The sequence below is a fragment of the Diachasma alloeum genome, unplaced genomic scaffold (assembly GCF_001412515.2).
Source record: "Diachasma alloeum isolate Michigan unplaced genomic scaffold, Dall2.0 Dall_scaffold_00842, whole genome shotgun sequence".
Classification (NCBI taxonomy): domain Eukaryota; kingdom Metazoa; phylum Arthropoda; class Insecta; order Hymenoptera; family Braconidae; genus Diachasma; species Diachasma alloeum.
In genome coordinates this window covers 11,843-34,480 of record NW_021680966.1, presented here as the reverse complement: position 1 = coordinate 34,480, position 22,638 = coordinate 11,843, and the positions used below count along the sequence as shown (strand labels likewise).

At 37.2% G+C, this 22,638-nt stretch overlaps 1 protein-coding gene across 1 annotated transcript in view; it reads right to left on the bottom strand.

Moving 5' to 3' along the window:
• Positions 1-20,324, bottom strand: part of LOC107044936 (serine/threonine-protein kinase tricorner) — a gene marked incomplete at its 5' end in the record, with an annotated part of 379,667 nt that extends 359,343 nt beyond the window's left edge. The window contains 1 exon segment of the mRNA XM_015267023.1: positions 20,191-20,324. Coding sequence (XP_015122509.1) covers positions 20,191-20,324 — 134 coding nt within the window.
• Between the last annotated feature and the right edge of the window lie 2,314 nt (positions 20,325-22,638).

The following is a 22,638-nucleotide window of genomic DNA, read 5'->3' as shown; positions in this document are numbered from 1 at the left end:
ACCCCCCGAGGAGCTATCAATTGCGGTTTCCATCACTTTTCATAAGCTACTGATTACCGTAATGCACATTTACAAAAACTACAGCCAAATATGCTTTGACACGGGTGGATGTTAAGTTTCATTCCCAGCAGTGGTATGCATAGCAGTACTATTGATAATGTCGTTCTTGGGGCCCTGCCAAAACGAGTGATACTTGGATTTGTGGATAACCGAGGCCTCACTGGATCTAGGAAGCACAACCCTTTCAACTTCCAGACATTTGATATAAATTCTGGTGATATTGAGCTCGGCGGAAGAAGCCAGAGCAGTTCTCGGCCGATGGAAGGAGTACAAGGCGAGGGGGATTGCTGTGAAACAGAATAAGTTTTTCAGGCAAAGACAACAAGCGGCGAACGTTCAAAGCGGCACTCGAGGCGAGGGTGAAGGTCGGTGAAAAGGGGCTGACCTTGAAGTATAAGTCAAGGGACCCACAATAGTGAAGGTTCCTCTCCGTAAACCAAGCAACGATAAGAATTTTAAAAAACCGAGGGAGCTCTGTGACCTCCGCATCCTGTATACAAATCTGGGATCAACATCTCAGAATTCAGGATTTTTCGCCCAATTTTGGAATATGGCTGGTAGGTGTGGTCTCACTATTTAGAGGAGAAGCCACAAAGATCCCTAGTAGGCTAGCTGGTATGAGCTATGAGGAAAGAAGCGACTGGCTCCGGTTGCCGTCGCTTGAGGATAGGAGAACTCTCGACCTGGTGGAGACTTACAAGATCATTAACTCCATGTACAACTGCAGGGGTCTGGAAAGGTTGTATGTGAGGAACGTTAACTCCAGGTTTCGAGGTCAAGTGAATCGACTGCTCAAGAGGAGGGTCAGAACCAACTTGATGTTGAACTTGCTTCCGCATCGTGTGGTGAACTTTTGGAATGTCCCTATCCCAGGAAGTCTTGGGAGCGGAGTCTCTGAAGGAGTTCAAGGTCAGGCGTCAAGAAGAACAACAAACGGAGGACGGGGATGTTCCCACCCTGAAGGATGGGAAGTTGTTATAGCCTACGATATTCGTTGTTCATGTTTCCTCACTCTTCTTTCTTCTCTTATCAGTTTTTGAGTGTTTCAGGTGGCTGTCCCAGTTACCGAGATAATCTAAGTCTTTCTAGTTTCCAGTCGGCAGATTGAGTCTAGTTGGGGCGCTGAGTTGTGCCGAGAGTAAACAGGGAGTGTCCAGTCCTGAAATATCGGGCATGAGGAAGTTCATCAGCAAGGAAAGCACATTATAAGATTAGCTTCATATTTCTATCCTGGTCGAATTGGAATTTTTTTTTTAAATTTGGGAGTCTTTGACTTTTTCCTCTGTATATCAGTTTTATGTACGCATCACCCAATGCGCCATATCATTTCGCAATGTATGAGATGTACATCAGCAATGCTGCCTTATTCAATAAAGAATAATGATAATAATAATAAGTAAATAGAGAACATGCACTGGAAGAGCAAGCTTTGAAAATTCGATTTGAAAATTTTTCACCCATTGTCGCAACTCGTCAATTTCATTGTTTTATATTTTATATAGATTTATATAGATTTTTATATAGATTTTTAATACGCATAGTCGCAAATGTAAAATTCATTCCCTGGACGATGAATTCCAAACTCGAAATATTGTAAGATAACTCACAAATACATGATACTTCGTTATAGTAGTAGTAGTGATGTAAATACACTATAAAACAACTGAAAAATGCATGTAACTTCGTTGAATATGCATTAAATATACATTGCGTACTATTTTTCTTTAAATAAATTATTATTAATTTCCTGTACTTCTCATAATTTTAGATAGGAAGGAAAAGAATGGATTTGAATGCGAATAATTACATATTTACTTTCCAGATACTCGAAACATCCGCTCAATACCGCAGACTAGCTAGAACGACTCGCTCAGTGCAGCGAGCTCACCACTTCATTTTATCTGTCGCGGCCTCACGAAATAATTAATATCTCTGGTCCTATATCGAAACACCCTACAAGCTGACCATGAATTCTCTGATATGCACTCTCTCAAATCTATTTTTCGTTGATTTTTTGAGACCTGCAAACATTTTTTTTCATCAGCTTTCTATATTCTAGCTGAATTATTTTTCCAACCGCCTGCATTAATATCAAAATTTCTCCTCCTTCTCCAGGCCATTTCGCGATTCTCAGCTATTTTAACGTCCACAATGGATTAACACAAAAAAATCGATTTACTATTTTACACGCTTTGAGTGGTAAATCTCACTCCTCGTTAGAGCAATTAGTTCATTTCCATGTATGGGAAAAAAAAAGAACATACAAAACCTTACCATACATGTCTATTTCAATATTAGCCGTCATTGATTCTAAATTAAGACATCTCACATGATTCAAGGATATAATATATATGAATTTCATTCCACCCTGTTTATGAAACTCTCTTTTACTCCAAAAACTTCCCTTGGTCGTTCATACGGACCAGCAAAAACATCACGAAAAACTTTGTACTTTAATCTATAAAATTATAGCCATTATGAACATCAAATTGATTATCCATTCCAATCACATTATTTAGTATCAAAATACTCCACGTACGTCATTGATAATTAAAACAGTCCTTCCTCCCTTACTCATTGTTATAAATATTTTCTAAATATGCCAATTTTAAAACCATTCTGTTCGTCAAATTCAACTAAACATGACAATCACAACACTGGTAATCACAATGGTCAGGATTATTATACTCAAGGCGAGCTATCAATACTGCACATATCGGAATTGAAAATGAATCTAACCTAATCAGTCAATCAACCACTAAAATTCAAATCACTCATCTTTTTAAATTTTACCGAACCTAATTAACGGGTCATCCACTATACCTAACTTTTTACTGTCGTTAATAAAATTTACATTCTTATAATTTGTAACGAAATTTTCCATCTGAGACTGGAAAACCACGATAACTCGCCCATTTCCAAAAAAAACGTATCGATGGGCGCTAGCCGTCCTTTGGCCTCGGAGACAACGAACCGAATAAACGAACCTCAAACGAAATACGAACAAAACAGAAACTAACACTTAATCTAACACAAACCTAAATCTAAGGAGTCCAGGGGAAGGTGATAGGTTGTCCCCGCCGCTCAGGGGGTTGGTTGTGGAAAGAAGGGTAGGTTCGGATGGCAAATGGGCCAATTTTTGGGTTTTTGGCAATGGGTATTGCTAAAAAAAAAAATAACGTAACTCGAAACACCGGAGTTAATGACCCCCGTCAAGTTAGCGACGCAATGTTGGAAATCCGCCATTTTTTTGTGCCCTGAATTATAGGCTAATTACGGGGTTTTTTCTGGTGTAATCAAATAATTTGTGGTTCCAATGGTATAAACAATATACGCCGATGAATATTCGAGGTCATTGACCTGCGCGGAAATTAAATGAGATATTATTTTTTTTAGTAGGAAAGGTGCCGGGCTATTCAGAAGTCTAAACAATTTAGAGAATAATTGAATGAATTCTTTTGAAAATTTGATTCGGAGCAAAATAGTGATCAGTATCACTAACGCGATGAAGTCTCGTTGTACTTTTATTTTTCTTCATGACCATTTAAAGCGGGCTATATGGAACTCGGAACAAAAAATTGAATAATCAATGCATATCCATCTGGTTGACCGACATTTGTGGTGATCCCTCTCTAGGACTAACGATCAATGCGAAGTGCTATTGGTGTCATGTTTATTTATTTGATCATAAAAAATGCCGGGCTATATGGAACTTCTTTAGAAAATTATTAAATGAGTCACTCGGGGCTATCACATGCCCTCGATATCCGAGATCATTGACCTACCCCGAAATTAGATGACGTATAATCTTTTACCAATAGTCCAGGTGCCGGGCTATTCAGAACTCTAAACAAAATTCGGAAATAATTGAATGAACTCTTCGGAAAATTTGATTCGTGGAAAAATAGTGATCAGCATCACTAACGCGATGAAGTCTCGTTGTACTTCCATTTTTCTTCATGACCATTTAAGGCGGGCTATATGGAACTTGGAACAAAGAATTGAATAATCAATGCATATCCATCTGGTTGACCGACATTTGCCGTGATCCCCTCTCCAGGACTAACAATCAATGCGAAGAGCTATTGGTGCCATGTTTATTTATTTGATCGTAAAAAACGCCGGGCTATATGGAACTCCTTGAGAAAATTATTAAATGAGTCACTCGGGGCTATCACATGCCCTCAATATCCGAAATCATTGACCTACCCCGAAATTAGATGACGTATAATCTTTTGACAATAGTCCAGGTGCCGGGCTATTCAGAACTCTAAACAAAATTAGAAAATAATTGAATGAACTCTTTGGGAAATTTGATTCGGGGAAAAATAGTGATCAGCATCACTAACGCGATGAAGTCTCGTTGTACTTTCATTTTTCTTCATGACCATTTAAGGCGGGCTATATCGAACTCGGAACAAAAAATTGAATAATCAATGCATATCTATCTGATTGACCAACATTTGCCGTGATCCCCTCTTCAGGACTAACGATGAATGCGAAGTGCTATCGGTGCCATGTTTATTTATTTGATCATAAAAAATGCCGGGCTATATGGAACTCCTTGAGAAAATTATTAAATGAGTCACTCGAGGCTATCACATGCCCTCAATATCCGAGAACATTGACCTATCCCGAAATTAGATGACGTATAATCTTTTGACAATAGTCCAGATGCCGGGCTATTCAGAACTCTAAACAAAATTAGAAAATAATTGAATGAACTCTTTGGAAAATTTAATTCCGGGAAAAATAGTGATCAGCATCACTAACGCGATGAAGTCTCGTTGTACTTTCATTTTTCTTCATGACCATTTAAAGCGGGCTATATGGAACTCGGAACAAAAAATTGAATAATCAATGCATATCCATCTGGTTGACCGACAGTTGCGGTGATCCCTCTCCAGGACTAACGATCAATGCGAAGTGCTATTGATGCCATGTTTATTTATTTGATCATAAAAAATACCGGGCTATATGAAACTTCTTTAGAAAATTATTAAATGAGTCACTCGGGGCTATCACATGGCCTCAATATCCGAGGTCATTGACCTACCCCGAAATTAGAAGGCGTATAATCTTTTGCCAATAGTCCAGGTGCCGGGCTATTCAGAACTCTAAACAAAATTAGAAAATAATTGAATGAACTCTTTGGAAAATTTAATTCCGGGAAAAATAGTGATCAGCATCACTAACGCGATGAAGTCTCGTTGTACTTTCATTTTTCTTCATGACCATTTAAGGCGGGCTATATGGAACTCGGAACAAAAAATTGAATAATCAATGCATATCCATCTGGTTGAACGACATTCGCCGTGATCCCCTCTCCATTTCGAGAATCATCATGATTTGATGACTGATGGTTGACCATCCAATTCTTCCGAAATGATGAATACGTTCGTATAAGGTATTCAGCAGAATCAGCTCAAATGAATAATGCTTCTGGTCACAATAGCAGACATTTTCTGTGTAGTTTTGAAACTGTTAGAGGTTCCGCTGATGGAGCATGGAGCCTGATTGATGTCCGTTAAAAGTTCATACGCAGAAAATTGATCGTTAACGAACAAATCCGCTGAGGTAGAGCAATTCATCTGTTTTTTTTACTCGAAAATTACACCATCGATATTTCATCATTGACTCTCACGTGATTTAATGGTTTATAAAAGATCAAGATTATATTATTATTGTATAAGCACATACGCCCGAGACAAGATTAGGAAATATTCCAAAATTGTCATCCATTCGGAAACTTACGACCGATGAAATTAGTAGAAATGCAAAGGAAACACTGTGAAAACATCGTATAGAGATATTCTATAGGACATTTCTATAAGGTGATTCTATAGGAATTCTATAGGTTTATCGTATATGATATTCGGATAATTTGTGTATCGAAATTCTCATAGGAATCGGGACTCAGAAAATTTTCCGAATTCAATAGACTAATAATAATGAACAAAAAGAATGAAGACTCATGAAATTGTGAAAATTTTTTGAATCCCAAAGCATATAGAAATTCTATAAGAATTTCTATACACAAACTGTGTATAGACATTATCCGAATATCATATACGATAAACCTATAGAATTCCTATAGAATCACCGTATAGAAACGTCTTATAGAACATCTCCATACGATTTTTTCATACGTGAAGCAGTAAGAAATATAATAATCCATAGAGGAACAATCACATGTGATCAAACGCATGTTTTCTGTCGTACCACTTGTTGTTCATGAAAAGTTAGAGTCAGACTATTTTGGGAATATGTCGGTACCAGTAGGATTCGCAAAATTTCTCAAAACAGCTTTTTATACCTAATTTCAATTGCTAAAATATGATCGTCTGATAGATTCAAATAAACCTATCCATTTGGGAGACATTCACGACCTAATGGGATTCATATTTATATTTTTTTTAGAGAAAATATTCTGGAAATTACTGAGGCTAAAAAATTTGTCATTTGATATTTTTTGCAGAAACCTTTGAGGGCTATAAATCTGGTGTTTGCTAGATTCCTCAATCTATTCATCCTCAAGATATCCTGTAGTGATTTCGCAAGGAAATATCAACTCAAAGAAGAATCTGTCTGAATTTACGTCTGATTCTCAGAGGGCCCAACTTAATAAAACCTCGGAAGAGAATTGAAAAAAAGACTGATCAAATCGAAATCTGAAAATACGTACTTTACCAGTGGCTCCTCGTCTAGGGGTACGTTTCTCCTACAACTTTCCTATATTTGGAATTGTAGCAATAAATGATGACGACTCCTTATCATCGGAGGCAAAAAAATGTTCTCTCTAAATTCATACGCTAGGGACTGAAACGGGCTATTCTAGACGCGGAATCAAATGAAATTTAAATTTACAATCACTATATTATTATTCTATAAAGTTCATGGATTTAAACAATACATTTGAATTAGAAACTAAGGAGTAATGAATATGGGGTATTCCATGTGAACTCACCCAGGTCAAAACCCTCACCATCGCCAATCATATTGCCGATTTTTCCTGTTGTTGTATATGGAAAAATATGACTTTTCAAATTTTTTCAGACTTTTTAAGGCATCCTGTGGGCAGCCATGTTTTTTGCAAGTTTTATCTTCAAATGCCTGTAACTTCTGTAAAAATCAACCGATTTGAGCTTTTTTTTACAAAATGTGCGTCTTAGGACACACTTCCCATATAACAACAATTTTTTTCAATTCGTTCTTCCATCGATTTCCTCAGAAAAACCTCAAAAAACTTCAAAAAACGAGTCGTTTTCAAAGTTGGACCCTTTTTATATTTTTCAAAAAATTTCAGTGAATATATTGCACCAAAATAAAATATTTCACCAAAGGCCAAAGTGGGATCTCTATTAGAACACACCACTCGGAAAGATTTATTGTTAACGAATTTTCAAAAAATCATCAAATTGTTCCAGATTCGATTATAATGTAGTGATTCTTCAGATTGTAAATTCAAATAATGCTTCTGCGTTCAAATGTGAGAAGAATTTTGAAATTTTTGAAATTTTTCATCCCGGATTCATATATTCAAATTGGAAATGACGGCCACGAAATGGGAAGCCCACTTTGGCCTTTGGTGAAAAATTTTGTTTTGGTCCAATATATTCACTAAAATTTGTTGAAAAATATAAAACGGGTCCAACTTTGAAAGCGACTCGTTTTTTGAAGTTTTTTGAGGTTTTTCTGAGGAAATCGATGGAAGAACGAATTGAAAAAAATTGGCATATTTTTATATGGAAAGTGTGTTCGAAGACGCACATTTTGTAAAAAAAAAAACTCAAATCGGTAGATTTTTCCGGAAGTTACAGGCATTTAAAGATAAAACTTTCAAAAAAACGGCTGTCCACAGGATGCCTCAAAAAATCTGAAAAAATTTAACAAGTCATATTTTTGCATATACAATCACAGGAAAAATCGGCAATATGATTGGCGATGGTGAGGGTTTTGACCTGGGTGAATTCACATGGAATACCCCATATAGAGATGTATAAATAAGAAATGATGATAAAACTTAGTTACTGCCATTTTCAATGATAAGTTAAGAAGATGGAGTTATATCGAGTATAGAAAAATAGTATATTGTGCATCAAGGGCGGAAAGTCATGTTTTCCCGCCCGAGGTGCACATGCTATTTTTTAACACGCCTGCAAAGGAAAGTTTGTATTTTGCTCTTCGATGAGCGGGAGTAAAGTACGAACTTTCCATACAGGTGTGTGAAAAATTAAATTTTCCCAGAAGGGTCTCGAGTTCGTCATAATAGTTTATTGAAATCTGTTCAAAGAAAAATAATAGCAGGGAAGAAGTTATTCTTTCGTTACTGAAACGGATCTATCAATTTGAGAAGTATCACTGATTACTTATCTATCAAAAAATAACAGATTCCACGAAACTCATTTCCTAAGGATACTTTAATCAATAACGTCTAGATATTTTGTGAAGTGTTTTTTCTATGTTCAGAGAATTTTTCCTTGCTTCATGGAAGTGAAATAACAAAAATTGGACAATGATAAATTCTTTATTACTCGCTTCACTTAATTTTTGAATGATTATCATCTTGTGACATCAGAATTTCACCTTAGTTTGGTTTTATCTTCAAAACTGGTCTAATTGCAGCGGATCTACCACGTAACAAATCCTTGCTATTGAAGTACTTGCTACGTGTTTGAGTATAATTAGTTGAAAAATTCCAATACTAGAGCATTCCAACTCATTTTGTGAATGAACAGAGTGTGGAAAAATGGAATTGAATATCAATAAAGGATAAGGGGTGAATGTGACTATAAATTAGAATGCTGTGACCACTACTAGCGATGAAGAGTAATGTGTTCCCAATAAATAATGATTATTACTGCAGACGAGTCTATAGGATTGTATGGGGCCGCACATAGTCCTCTGGCTTTACAATACAATGCTTGAGAGTCGTATCATTGAACTTCAAGAATCTTCCACCAACTTTCACGATTGTAGTGTAATGAGCATCGTTGATCTTTAACCGACTGGCGGAATGATTGACAAAGCCTGCAAGAATATAGTTTTTGCCAAAAATTCCCATAGCTTGAGGAATGTCTTAAAGTTTGGCAGAAAACTTGGTTTTGTACAACTTTAGCATTGAGTTGCTATAACAGTCACTCGTATCGACAATTATGTGTGGGCCGCCTACTAGTTCTGGATTTAAAGCTTGATCGCAATTCTTACATCGTATTGTTTGGGGTGTAGTATCGATAATCGATGCCGACAAATGCTCAAACCCCTTCGCATATAAAATACCGAGGCTTATCTTTGCCATTTTCGATAAGAATTCTGAAGATCCACACACTCCACACGTTCCAAGACTTCGTAAGCTGCATATATCGCCCACCAAATAGGGATATAATTGAGAGGAGTTACAATTCACGTTCAAAACATGTACATCACTCCTCGTGATATTGGCTTCAAATAAGGGAATTTTTGAGATTAGTTCTGCTCTCTTTAGATAATGCTCGGCTGTGATAGTTTTCTTTAGCATAATATCTACCGCTAAATCATACACTCCAATACTTGGTATTTTTGTTGCATCATGATACAAAGGATTTGAGAATAATGCATTTGATGATAGGTCGACGAGAGAGTCAATTGCGCAGGTTTGCACAGGTTTATATCTTTTGTTGTCAATGTCAATGGTCCCAGCACAGAAGCTCCCATTCCTCATGACACCAATAGTACTTGGCATTGATTGTGAGTCCTGAAAAGAGGATCACGGCGAATGTCGGTCGACCAGATGGATATGCGTTGATTATTCAATTTTTTGTTTTGAGTTTCATAGGGCCCGCCTTGAATGGCAATGAGGAAAAATGAAAGTACAACGAGATTTCGTGGCGTTAGTGATACTGATCACTATTTTTTCGCGAATCAAATTTCCCAAAGAGTATGACTGAATAGCCCGTCTACTGGGCTAATGGAAAAAAATGATATGTGACTTAATTTCAGAGCATGTCAATGACCCCGGATATTGAGAGCATGTGATTGCTTCGAGTGACTTAATTGACGATTTTCTCGAAGAGTTCCATAAAACCCGGCAATTTTTTATGATGAAATAAATATACGTGGCACCAATAGTACTTGGCTTTGATTGTGAGTCCTGGAAAGGAGATCACGGCGAATGTCGGTTAACCAGATAGGCGTTGATTATTTAATTCTTTGTTTCGAGTTCCATATAGGCCGCCTTGAATTGTAATGAGGAAAAATGAACGTACAGTGGGACTTTTTCGCGATAGTGATGCTGGTCATTAAGATTCCCCGATTCAAATTTTCTAAAGAGCGCATTCAATCATATTTGAATTTTGTTTAGAGTTCTGAATAGCCCATCTCCTGGGCTACTGCAGAAAAAGTTATGTATCATTTAATTTCAGAGTAGGTCAAGGACCACGGATGTAGAGAGCATGTCATTGCTTCGAGTGACTCAATTAATGATTTTCTCAAAGAGTTCCATGTAACCCGGCATTTTTTACGATGAAATGAATATACATGGCACCAATAGCACTTCGCATTGATCGTTAGTCCTGGAGAAGGGTTCACGGCGAATGCCGGTCAACCAGATGGATATGCATTGATTATTCAATTTTTTATTCCGAGTTCCATATAACCCGCCTTAAATGGTCATGAAGAAAAATGAAAGTACAACGAGACTTCATCGCGTTAGTGATGCTGATCACTATTTTTCCCCGAATCAAATTTTCCAAAGAGTTCATTCAATTATTTTCGAATTTTGTGTAGAGTTCCGAATAACCCGTCACCTGGACTACTGGAAAAAAAAATTTATCATTTTAATTCCAGCGTAGGTCAATGACCTCGGATATCGAGGGCATGTGATGGCTTCAAATGACTCAATTGATGATTTTCTCGAAGAGTTCCATATAACCCGGCATTTTTATTGATCAAATAAATATACGTGGCACCAATAGCACTTCGCATTGATCGTTAGTCCTGGAGAGGGGATCATAGCGAATGTCGGTTAACCAGATGGATATGCATTGATTATTCGATTTTTTGTTTCGAGTTCCATATGGCCCGTCTTGAAGTGTGATGAGGAAAAATGAACGTACAACGGGATTTTATCGCGATAATGATGCTAATCACTATTTTTTCCCGAATCAAATTTTCCAAAGAGTTCATTCAATTATTCTCTAATTTTGTTTAGACTTCTGAATAGCCCGGCACCTATCCTACTAGAAAAAAATAATATCTCATTTAATTTCCACGCAGGCCAATGACCTCGAATATTCATCAGCGTATATTGTCTATACCATTGAAACCACAAATTATTTGATTACACCAGAAAAAGCCTGTAATTAGCCTATAATTCAGGGCAAAAAAATGGCGGATTTTCAACATTGCGCTGCTAACTTGACGGGGCCGAGTTAATGCTGTGTAATGTATCGAGGTTATATTCATTTAAAAAAATAGGAAAACTATACATACTTGTCTGAAAAAATATATATCCAGAATAACGATCTTGACCCTTTAATTTCTCAAAAAAAGAAACGCTAAATTAACTCAAAACAATTAATTTCAAGAAAATACTGAGAGTAAGAGCACAATAAAAAGAAATTTAAAAAAAGAATAATCACACAAAATACATATTCTTCAATACTAAATAATTATTAACCAGACAAAGCCCCCCAAAGTTAGGCAGCCAAGGTTGTCGGATCAAAATGCCAAAATTATCTGCTTTTTATCTGATTTAATTCTGCGCAAACCAAAAAAAATCTGCTTCTTTATTTTGCGAAAAAAATCGATTTTAAGAAATTGGCCGTCAAGCTAGGCGGTCAACTTACATAAATGAGGTCGATGAGTAGAACAAAGTAATATTTGATTTTTCAGCTCCACTTCTGCGCAAAAACAAATTTAATGTAAGGATTTTTTCAAAAAAATAGAAATTTAGTAGGTGAGGTCAAAACCGAGTGACCCGAAAGTTCATTGAAAATAGCAATAGACCATGCGAGAATTGTTATATACAAAATTCCTTCATCAATTTTATGTCGTTTCGTGAGACTAAATTATTAAATTCATTAAGTTTTACTGTAGCGCACCGGACTGGATTTTGCAATTCTGCAAATTCCACGTCGGCTCACCACATCCATGGCCCACACCTATAGGCACGTGTGCCCAGGAGATGCCGTCTTAGCATTTTCTGGACACGCCAACGCGTCTATAAGAAAACTTTTAACCAACAGTCACGCCTGCGGAGCCATAACGAGCATTTCCCCGCTTGACTCATATATAATTCCCTTTGATTTCAATAAAACTAGCCAACGCCGCAATCCATCCCTTCATATTGCGAGGCTTTTGGACCGGTAGACCGAGCTAATAGTTTGCGATCCCATTCGATATTTTACAGTATTATCGCGAGCAATCACGCACATCTTCGTGGTTCGTGTGAGTAAAGTGAGCAAGGACTCAAGGAGTGAACATTCGAAAACTAACTATTAAATTGATAAATTTTGACTTAATCGTTCGTGGACTGGATTAAAGTCATACTCGTTTAAATTGTGTACACTGGACTCTGACGAGGACCCTTGGATTACATCTGGGAAAATATTGGAACCTTCAATACAATGTAAATATTGTAATTAAAGGATTACCGTATAACCGTAAGGGTGAGCGCACTAAACTTCCTAAACTATCCTTCAACTAAAATCATCTAGTTCTTCGTTGATATCTTGCGGTAGTGATATTCTCTCTCTCTCTCTCTCTAAGGAATTGTCGAAATCAAAGTATGGTAAAATTGTAAAACGATACAAACTTTCCTTTAATAGAATCATAATCACTAAATTCACTCGGTCCAATAAAGTAGTATTCCTCGGTGTCACATGGTATCGAACCGATCGATGTATTAATGAACATTGTATTAACGACAACTAAATTTTCATGGAATAAATCCGTATTAGGGTCAATCTTAATCTTTTCGTGAGTTCATTTACATATTCCTATCCGAAAGTTACCTTTAGCCGCGACTACTGCAGGAGATGCAAAGTCTTTAATGTTTGGATCCAATAAAATATGTGGGTAATGATTTCCATGCATGAACGTAAGTCATGGGAATTAAAATCCATAAACTAGGGTGATACAGACTCACGTCTGTCGCTCACAGAATTCTCTGCTTATTATCTGCGTCATTTCTGTGCAAACAAGGAAAATTCGGCTCCTGTAGTTCCGCGGGAAAAAAACTTCTTTAAATTGGCCGTTAAGCTAGGTGTTTAAATGGTACAATCGAAATCGATAAGTGGTAAAACGTAACGGTCTATTAATCTGCTCAATTTCTGCGAGAACCAAAATCGAAATCAATAAGTACCCCTAAAATTTTCTCGAGGAATGTTCGACGAGAGCGAAAAATTCCTAATGAAAGTTAGATGTGAACAGATCATTCCTAATTAGTGTTAGATGGGAGCAGATAATTCCTGATGAGCCGTGGAAAGGAACAAAATTTGTTTAATGAATTTAGGAACGGAGCAGAAAATTTATAATCAGTATTAGAAAATAGTAAAAATTGATTAATCAAGGTTGAACAAGAGCAGAAAATTATTGAGTTTTGAATGAGAGCAGTTAATTCCTGATGAGTTTGAGACAGGAGTAGAATTTTTTAAATCAATGTTGGAGGAGAGCGGAAAATTCTTAACGGGTGTTAAATGAGAGCAGGTAATTCCTGATGAGTTTGAGAGAGGGACTGAATTTTTTAAATCAATGTTGAATGAGAGCAAAAATCCCTAATGAGTGTTGAATGGGTGCAGATAATTCCTGATCAGTTTAAGAGAAGGGTAGAATTTTTTTTATCATTGTTGGACAAGAGCAGAAAATTCCTGATGAGTTTTGGGGAGGAGCAGAAATTTTTTAATCAATGTAGAAGCGGAGCAGAAAATTTATAAGTAATAGAGAAGAGCAAAAAATTTTTAATGAGGGTTGAATGAGGACAGATAATTTCGGATGAGTTTGAGAGAGGGTTAGAATTTTTGAAATCAATGTCAGATGAGAGTAGAAAATTCCTAACGAGTGTTAAATGAGAGCAGATTATTCCTAATGAGTCAACACTCGTTAAATGAGAGCAGATAATTTTTGATAAGTTTAAGAGAAGGGTAGAATTTTTTTTATTAATGTTGGACGAGAGCAGAAAATTCCTGATGAGTTTAAAAGAAGAGTAGATAATTTCTGATAAATTGTAGAGAGGAGCAGAATTTTTTTAATGAATGGAGGATCGGAGCAGAAAAATCATGCTTATTCACAATAGTGTTGGATGAGAGTCGAAAATTCGGACATGCTTGAAGAAATTAGGCGCTCACGAATGACGACTATTTGTAATTTGGTGCTCCGCCTCTGGACCGAGATCCAGTGGATGCTCAGTCACGTCATAAGACAAAGTCATTGGGTATGTCTCCAGCAGTCTCGAAATGGTGAACATGCTTGGAGAAATTAGGCGCTCATGAATGACAGCAATTTGAAATTTGGTGCTCTGCCTCTGGACCGAGATTCAGTGGAAGCTCAGTCACGTCATAAGACAAAGTCATTGGGTATGTCTCCAGCAGTCTCGGAATGGTGGACATGCTTGGAGAAATTAAACGCTCACGAATGACGACAATTTGAAATTTGGTGTTCCGCCTCTGGACCGAGATCCAGTGGAAGCTCAGTCACGTCATGAGACAATGTCATTGGGTATGTCTCCATCAGTCTCGGAATGGTGAACATGCTTGGAAACATTAGGCGCTCACAAATGAAGACAATTTGAAATTTGTTGCGCCGTCTCTGGACCGAGATCCAATTTCATACCCAATGACTTTGTCTTATGACGTGACTGACCTTCGACTGGATCTCAGTCCAGAGGCGGAGCACCAAATTTCATATTGTCGTCATTCGTGAGCGCCTAATTTCTCCAAATATGTCCACCATTCCGAGACTGCTGGAGACATACCAAATGACTTTGTCTTATGACGTGACTGAGCTTCCACTGGATTTCGGTCCAGAGGCGGAGCACCAATTTTCAAATTGTCTTTATTCGTGAGCGCCTAATGTCTCCAAGCATGTCCACCATTCCGAGACTGCTGGAGACATACCCAATGACATTGTCTTATGACGTGACAGAGCTTCCACTGGATCTCAGTCCAGAGGCGGAGCACCCAATTTTAAGGAACTTCCGCAATAAGTATACTTGGTGAAAATTTCGAAATGGTATAAAGACGCAATATTTGGATCATATGTTGTTGAGCACATTCAAAAACTATTCCCAAAATTTCAAGTACCTTGTCCACCCCATTTTCGGGATATACATCGTCAAAAATGGAAAAAACACAAAAATTGAATGTTTGGCGATGCATATCTCAAAAATGGGGTGGACCAGGGACTTGAAATTTTGGGAATATCTTTTCAATGTGGTCAACAAAATATGATCCAAATATTGCGTCTTTATACCATTTCGAAATTTTCACCAAGTATACTTACTGCGGAAGTACCTTAGATTGTCTTCATTCGTGAGCGCCTAATGTCTACAAGCATGTCCACCATTCCAAGACTGCTGAAAACGTGCCCAATGATTTTGTCTCTTGACTCAACTAAGCCACCATTAAACCTTGGACTAAGGATGAAGCACCAAAGCATTTCCAAGCATTTCTACCACTCTGAGACTCCTGGAGTCATGTCCAATGGCCCTGCCTCTTGACACGACTGAGCCTCTGAAATTTTGACTACACGTGGAGCACCAAATCTTTGGTTTGTCTCACTGAATAGCACCTAATTTGGCGAATTCACCGTACCCATATGCCTATCCCCCCTACACTTCTTTCATCCACATTGGTTCCTTTCAAATCGTTCCGTTTTTGTAAAAAAAAAAAACATTTTTCTGGAGTTTTCTCTCCAGTATCCGGAAGCACGTAAAAAGCGCCTTATTATCCCCTAGGTTTGATTTTTTAAATCGTTCTTTTCCCCACTTTTCTCGCTAACTTGATGCTCATATTTAAAAAACACAATTTTTAGAAAATCTATTAGAGCACGAAAAAAAAAACTGAGCACCAAAAAAGCGTCTAATTTTGCATATATTTTGGTCCCGATTGGAGCACCTATGACTGTCAACTTGACGGACCTGTAATTTTCCCGTTGCCAAGCAGAATAACAAAAAATTGTCAAATTTACCACGATAACGCCGAATACCACAATTCTATTTATCGAAATGGTGATGGGGCAAATAATCCGCCGAATACCCCTCGAGCTTCCAAATAAATCGGAGTATTTCCCTCAAACTTCCCTGCATACAAACGAATGCGTCAAGTTTCGCAGAAAATTCCCTCGCACAAGCGCTCGTGATTTCTTCAACCTGCGAAACTTGACATATTCGTTTGTATGCAACGAAGTTATCAGAAAATGCCCGATCATTTTGAAACTCTCGGGGTATTATACCCGATAATTCATTGGAGATTGTAAAGGGAGGAATTGGGACTCCTGAAACAATTCTCATTGATTAGATGGGAGTGGAAAAGTCCGCCCACACCCCAACGAAAATTCAAATAACCCAATTTGGAAGGGGATGGAGTAATCCTGAAACAGTGGGCCTGATGAGTTTGGAGATGGAAACTCTGGACTCAAGGTCTACCATTGGTCCAGAGTCTAACATCCATGAGTTTCAGCGGTCACATCCTCAGTGCGGGTTATAAAACTACTTGCACTCTGGGTTTTCCTCAGTGCGAGTGTGGCTTTCTGCTAAGTTCGAAATCGAACATTTGATCGACCCTCTTGGGCGATTTTTCTTTAAGAGTTTTATTACTCTTTCTTTTAGTAGAGTCTTGTCACTCGAGTCTTTTTTATCAAGTCGATAAAAACTTATTCTTAATATTTAAATTTTGCGTAGTTCTCATAAGAGAAAATTAGTAATTTGTGAAACGTTTGTGAAATTATCTCATTTGGATTAGGAGTCAACCAAAACATTTGTAAGTTGAAATTCTTTCTTGTATTTCTTTCAAAGATTTTTTTTTGTTTAAATATAGACTCGTAAGAGTCAACTTTATTAGAATCCAATTTTCTTGTTCATTCAAACACCTTGTCTCTTCCCAAAACAAATCTTCCCTTAAATTAATTTCTCTTGGAGAATTTATAGGTGAGTTTAAATAAAACGGGTTAGTTGCATTTGAAGCAGATTTTTTGGCCAAAATATTTGAGCAGAAAATTTTAAATGGACGTCAAATAAAAGCACATATTTCCTGGAATATGTCCAGCGATGCTAGGGTCCGAGGAACCCGTTTTGCCCTACCCTCATTTGGCCCCCATTTGACGTTCTTGAAAATTGGGGGGAAATTCCGGAAAAATGAAATTACTTTCTTGCAGAAAATTATCCCGTATTTAATTCTTCCCCATTGTGCACGAATTATCCCGATTCAACCCCATTGATCTGCTAGCTCAACACCCCAAACTCAAGAATCTATTTTTTTGGCCAAAAAATTTAAGCAGAAAATTTTGAATGGACGTCAAATGTAAGCACATATTTCCTCGTACATGTCCAGCTATGCTAGGGTCCGAGGAACCCGTTTTGCCCCGACCCTCATTTGGCCCCCATTTGACGTCTGAAAATTGGGGAAAATTCAGGAAAAATGAAATTACATTCAAGCAGAAAATTAGCCCGTATTTAATTCTTTCCCATTGTGCACGAATTATCCCGATCCGACCCCATTGGTCTGCTAGCTCAGCACCCCAAACTCAAAAATCGATTTTTTGGTCAAAATATTTGAGCAGAAAATTGAATTTTTCTGCAGAAAAAAAGCCCTTAAAAAGCCCGTATTTTTTAGATATTTGCCGACCCGATCTGATGACCCTGGCCCTGCTAACGTCACGGGGCTTGCAAAACATCAATCAATATCGCTTGACTCAAACGGGTTCACGCAATTGTCCCAAAAAAACAAAATGAAAAAAAAAAGAAAATCAAGCAGTAAAAACAACAACTCAAACCAACTCAAAGTATTTACCCGAATTCGTCCCAAAAAATCAAAATATCCAGAAAAATTCATCCATCAAACCTCAACACAAATAAACAATCAACAACTCGCAATCCTATTTACTAAAGATGAAAGAAACGTGAAGTTGTTTTATATCGAAATATCTCAAAACTGCCTGACCGCTAATCCTCAATTTTGATTGGTCAGTGAGTCACGTGAAGTAGTCGCTGAAAAAAATCCCCGGTATTTTCAAATTCTTCAAATGGCAAAATTTTTTTCTGCGTCATATTTTTCATTTTTTCATGTGTGAAGTTCATTTTTATATCAAAACATATCTAAATTGCCTAATTATTGATCATGAGAAAAAAACAGTATAAATTATTCTTCACTTCCCAAATTTTAATTTTTTCATATTTATTGTGACGTGAGAGGTTTTCTACCTCCCTTAATTGAGTCGCCAGTCGACTCAAAAACTATTCCTCAACTAGCTACGATCAGAGCTCACGCGGATTTCTCTCAAGATCTAACGTGACGCGACTAGGATAGGATTTGATTAGGTATTCTTCGTATAAAACAATCGAGCACCACTGTTACATTAATAATTNCTCAACTAGCTACGGTCAGAGCTCACGCGGATTTCTCTCAAGATCTAACGTGACGCGACTAGGATAGGATTTGATTAGGTATTCTTCGTATAAAACAATCGAGCACCACTGTTACATTAATAATTGACAGTATATTGAATAGATAATTGATAGGTAAAGTATAAAATCAACTGTTAAATGGGTTCGGTTTCGTCGCGGATCTACTATAGATTTTTGGCTAAGAGAGGACGTCCGTCCATCTTCAACTCCTGCCGTACTCTGCTCTATTCCAAAGCTTCAAAGTCGTTGCTGACGGAAAATGCTAAATAAGTGTTCTCACGGTTTTTCTAACTAACACGGCCATATGTTCATCACTGACAATGGCTAAGACAATCAAACAGCTCTATTCTGAGAAGCTGGAGTCAGGTGTCACCGTGAGACTGCTTATTGAGCATTTTGGACTTTTTCCATCTAGAAAATATTAATTGAATAAAATCGACGTGTGAATATCTCCACACGTCACATTATCATACGCAAAAATGATCAATTCTTGCTTCTCAGACTTTCATACATAAATCCTAAATTCTACAAAATTCATGAAAATTCTTCGGTTTCCCAAATAATTCGAGAAAAATCTTTGAAGAGCTACGGTTATCTGGAAAAGTGGAATTTTCCAAAGAATTCAAGAAATTTTTTCAGTTTTCTGGGAAATTAATTCATAACCCTCCCCTCATTTTTCAACAATTACAGATTTTAATCAGATTATTTTTGAAAGTAAAAAAAAAGAAGTAATCGAAGATTAAAAATGATTCATTGGTGTTTCACTCTTCATTCTCTTAATTCTCTTTAAGTCATTATCAATATTTATAAAACATCTAGGAATATATGAAGTTTAATAAATTAGATTTCTGCATTGTCACAACAAAAAGATAAGCGCGCGCGAAAGCGCATTATAATGAGAAAAGCGATAACACACGCAATAGTAAATGGAGATGAATGAGCGAGGAAATTGTTCTTTTATTCACTTTTATTATTTCATAAAAAAATAGTACATTATGTCATCAGATAATACTTTTATCGCCGTGTGACATACAATATTTTTTCATTGGGCCCGAAAACCGCGACCGCGAATCGCGGTTTATCGGGCCTAATGACATAACATTTTCTTCACAAAAGACGGGATATTTATATAGCGTTCCACCTCTTGTAACGTGACAAAATATTATTGGAAAGGATTTTGGAGTAGGTAAAAGGGAAACCAGGATGATTCTCGACTCATCTCCCCTTCAGAGAAATACCTCAGAGCTATTCTCAAATAAAATGGAGAAAGTAAAAGAAACATAGAAACATAAATTTTAAAAATAAACCTTTGTAAACCTTTTTTTATACCAAATTTGATGATTCCCGTCTCCGAGATTTTCTTTGAGAGATTTTGTCCGGGAAATTTCAAAAACGGTGAATTTTGTCCGGGGGATTTTGTGTGGGATGGAAGATTCCGACTACCCTAATCACCATACATCGTATAATGTTTGATGTAATAATAACCTCATTTTACAGTCGACGACGCATTGAAAAAGAGTCAAGATATTTACCGTCTTGGTGAAGAGTGTTTACATTTGCATTTGAATGTGTTGTTAGTGAGGACGGCGTGTCATCCTCTGCGACTCCCATTGTTGCTGTAGGTGTTTGATGATGTTGCGTCTCTAACTCTGTAAGTTCCTCACACCTGAATCAAACATTCGAAATTATTTTTTATTGACGAGAGAATGAATCAAGTGAAATCATACTGCAGTGAATTTTACTGCAATAAATGAGAAGATGTGTCAGTGCGGTAGGTTATTAGTCGCTCCCTGCGCTCGCTCGCATATAGGGTGCGTTGATATACAAAATTAGACGATCGCTCGCGATGTCAGCTCGATGAAGTTGAGAAGCCAGGGGCTCTGACCCGCATGGTGACTATGCCAAAATTACCTGCTTTTTACTTGCTTTTTTTCTGCGCAAAGAAAAGAAATTGCTCCTTTTTTCCATAAGAAAAATCATTCATAATAAATTGGAGGTCGAGCTAAACGGCCAAATTTTACAGATAAACGCACGCAAATAACCGTGTTTGTCATTCGTATTATGTAAAAATCATGCATTGCCGAAGATTTATGCCAAATTTTTCCGTTTCATGGTTTCGCATCACGTCCATAGGGTTTGCATCGTGCGACAGCCCTGCATGATCACCTTCTGCGGGCAGCTTTGTGAAGTTGACATCGAAGTTGAATAAAAAAATTGCATTTTTTTCCCATTAACCCCCCGTTTCTTGAGGCATATTGTCCCTCTTATATAGGGTCGGCTCAAATTCAGTGATTTTTATAACTTTTCTGTCGCGAGGCAGGTGATTTCTGAGACTTGTCATGTCTGTTATTTGGGCAGTTTGTATCTGAGCCAATCCCTCCCTTGTAGTCCGTAAGTTAGGGGGGTTTTTGCACACATTTTAGGTCGCGATGATTTTTTCATTGGATTCTAGGTTTTTTCGAACTGCTGAATCCAAATATGAAGGTCCGCGGCTCGAATTCCTGTGAGTTTTTTTATTATTAACAATTTTTTAATAAATAATTGAAAAATCGAATTTTCGGGTCGGGAAAATTTTTTTTCTGTAAAATATACGCCATTTTAAGGGGGGTATATCCTGAGCCATTTTTTCGTATTTGCAACGGTTCCATCCATAAAAAATCATAAACAAATAATTTTTCTAGGTATTTTCGAAAATATTGATTTTTTTTTCGTATTTCACGTTGTTGCATGAGTTATTTATATGATACATCATGAATCATGGAGGAAAAGACTCAAATTATAGTAAATTAGTCATTTTTCAATAATTTGTTTAAATAAAAAAAATCAATTTTCGACGGAGAAAAAAATTTTCTGCATATTAGAAGCAATTTAAAAAAGGTAAGTCCTCATAATATTTTCCCAATAGTCAATCATTTGTTCATAAAAAAATTATGAAGAAATTAATTCCTCACAAATTCACCCGAAATTTAAAAAAGAGAAAATCCTGCGGATCGAAGATGTGAGATTAAATACTCGTTCTGTGCGAGTATTGAAAAATAATAAACCACCTGAAACTCTCAGGATCCAGGACAATAAAAGTTTTCCACAATGCAGTTATTTCACCGTATATTTATTATGACACGTTCCTTTGGTTTTACAAGAACAGAAACTGATACACGCAATTCCGGCCTTTACCCAGGCACATCTGTTAGTAGAGCATTTTTGAACCGAATGACGATAAAAACTGATTATATTTTGTTCACATGATTCATTACCGCAGAGGAAAAGCAGTTCCAGTAGATTTCGTCCGGAGATCAGTTTCCGAGAAATATCTCGGGATCTAAAAAAGATAGCAAAATTTCTCTGAGAAGCTTTTTTGTAGAGCAAGATGAGACCTTCAAAAAAGATCTGTTTGAGGAAAGGATCTGTAAATTGGGTGGATTGTGGGAGGTGTTAGAGGATAATTAAAGTAGGATGAGCCGTAAAAGAAAAAATACTGAGTTTTCTAAAGTGATAAAAAACTTAAACTGATAATTATTTAACTGCGTTGATTGACTATAGACTGAATTTATAAAACTGAATGAATGAACTGAGTTGATGTACTGAACGGAACTGTACTGATACTATACGACGTCTACAGGGGATTTGCTCGAGATAGACTCATACGGTGAGAGGCTAAGCCTAAACTGATTCGCACGTTTTTCGGTCACTTATGACTGATGACCCGAAGGGTCCTGGAGATTTTCGAAGTAGGTCGAGCTAATCGACCACAACGTTCTGGAATTTTAGTTGCGTTTCAAATACCCGGGAGCAATTCATCATCGGGGATGATGAATTAATTGTTGGGTTTTCTCTGCTGCTCTCGTTGATTTGCTTCTTCTTCTTTTGAGTGATTTTCTGGTGCTGATGATGTTCTTCGGAGAATTGTCTGCTGTTGCTGTACTGGCGTTGTTGAGGATGCCGGGGTCGTGGCTAATTCTTCAAGTTAGCCACTGAGAACT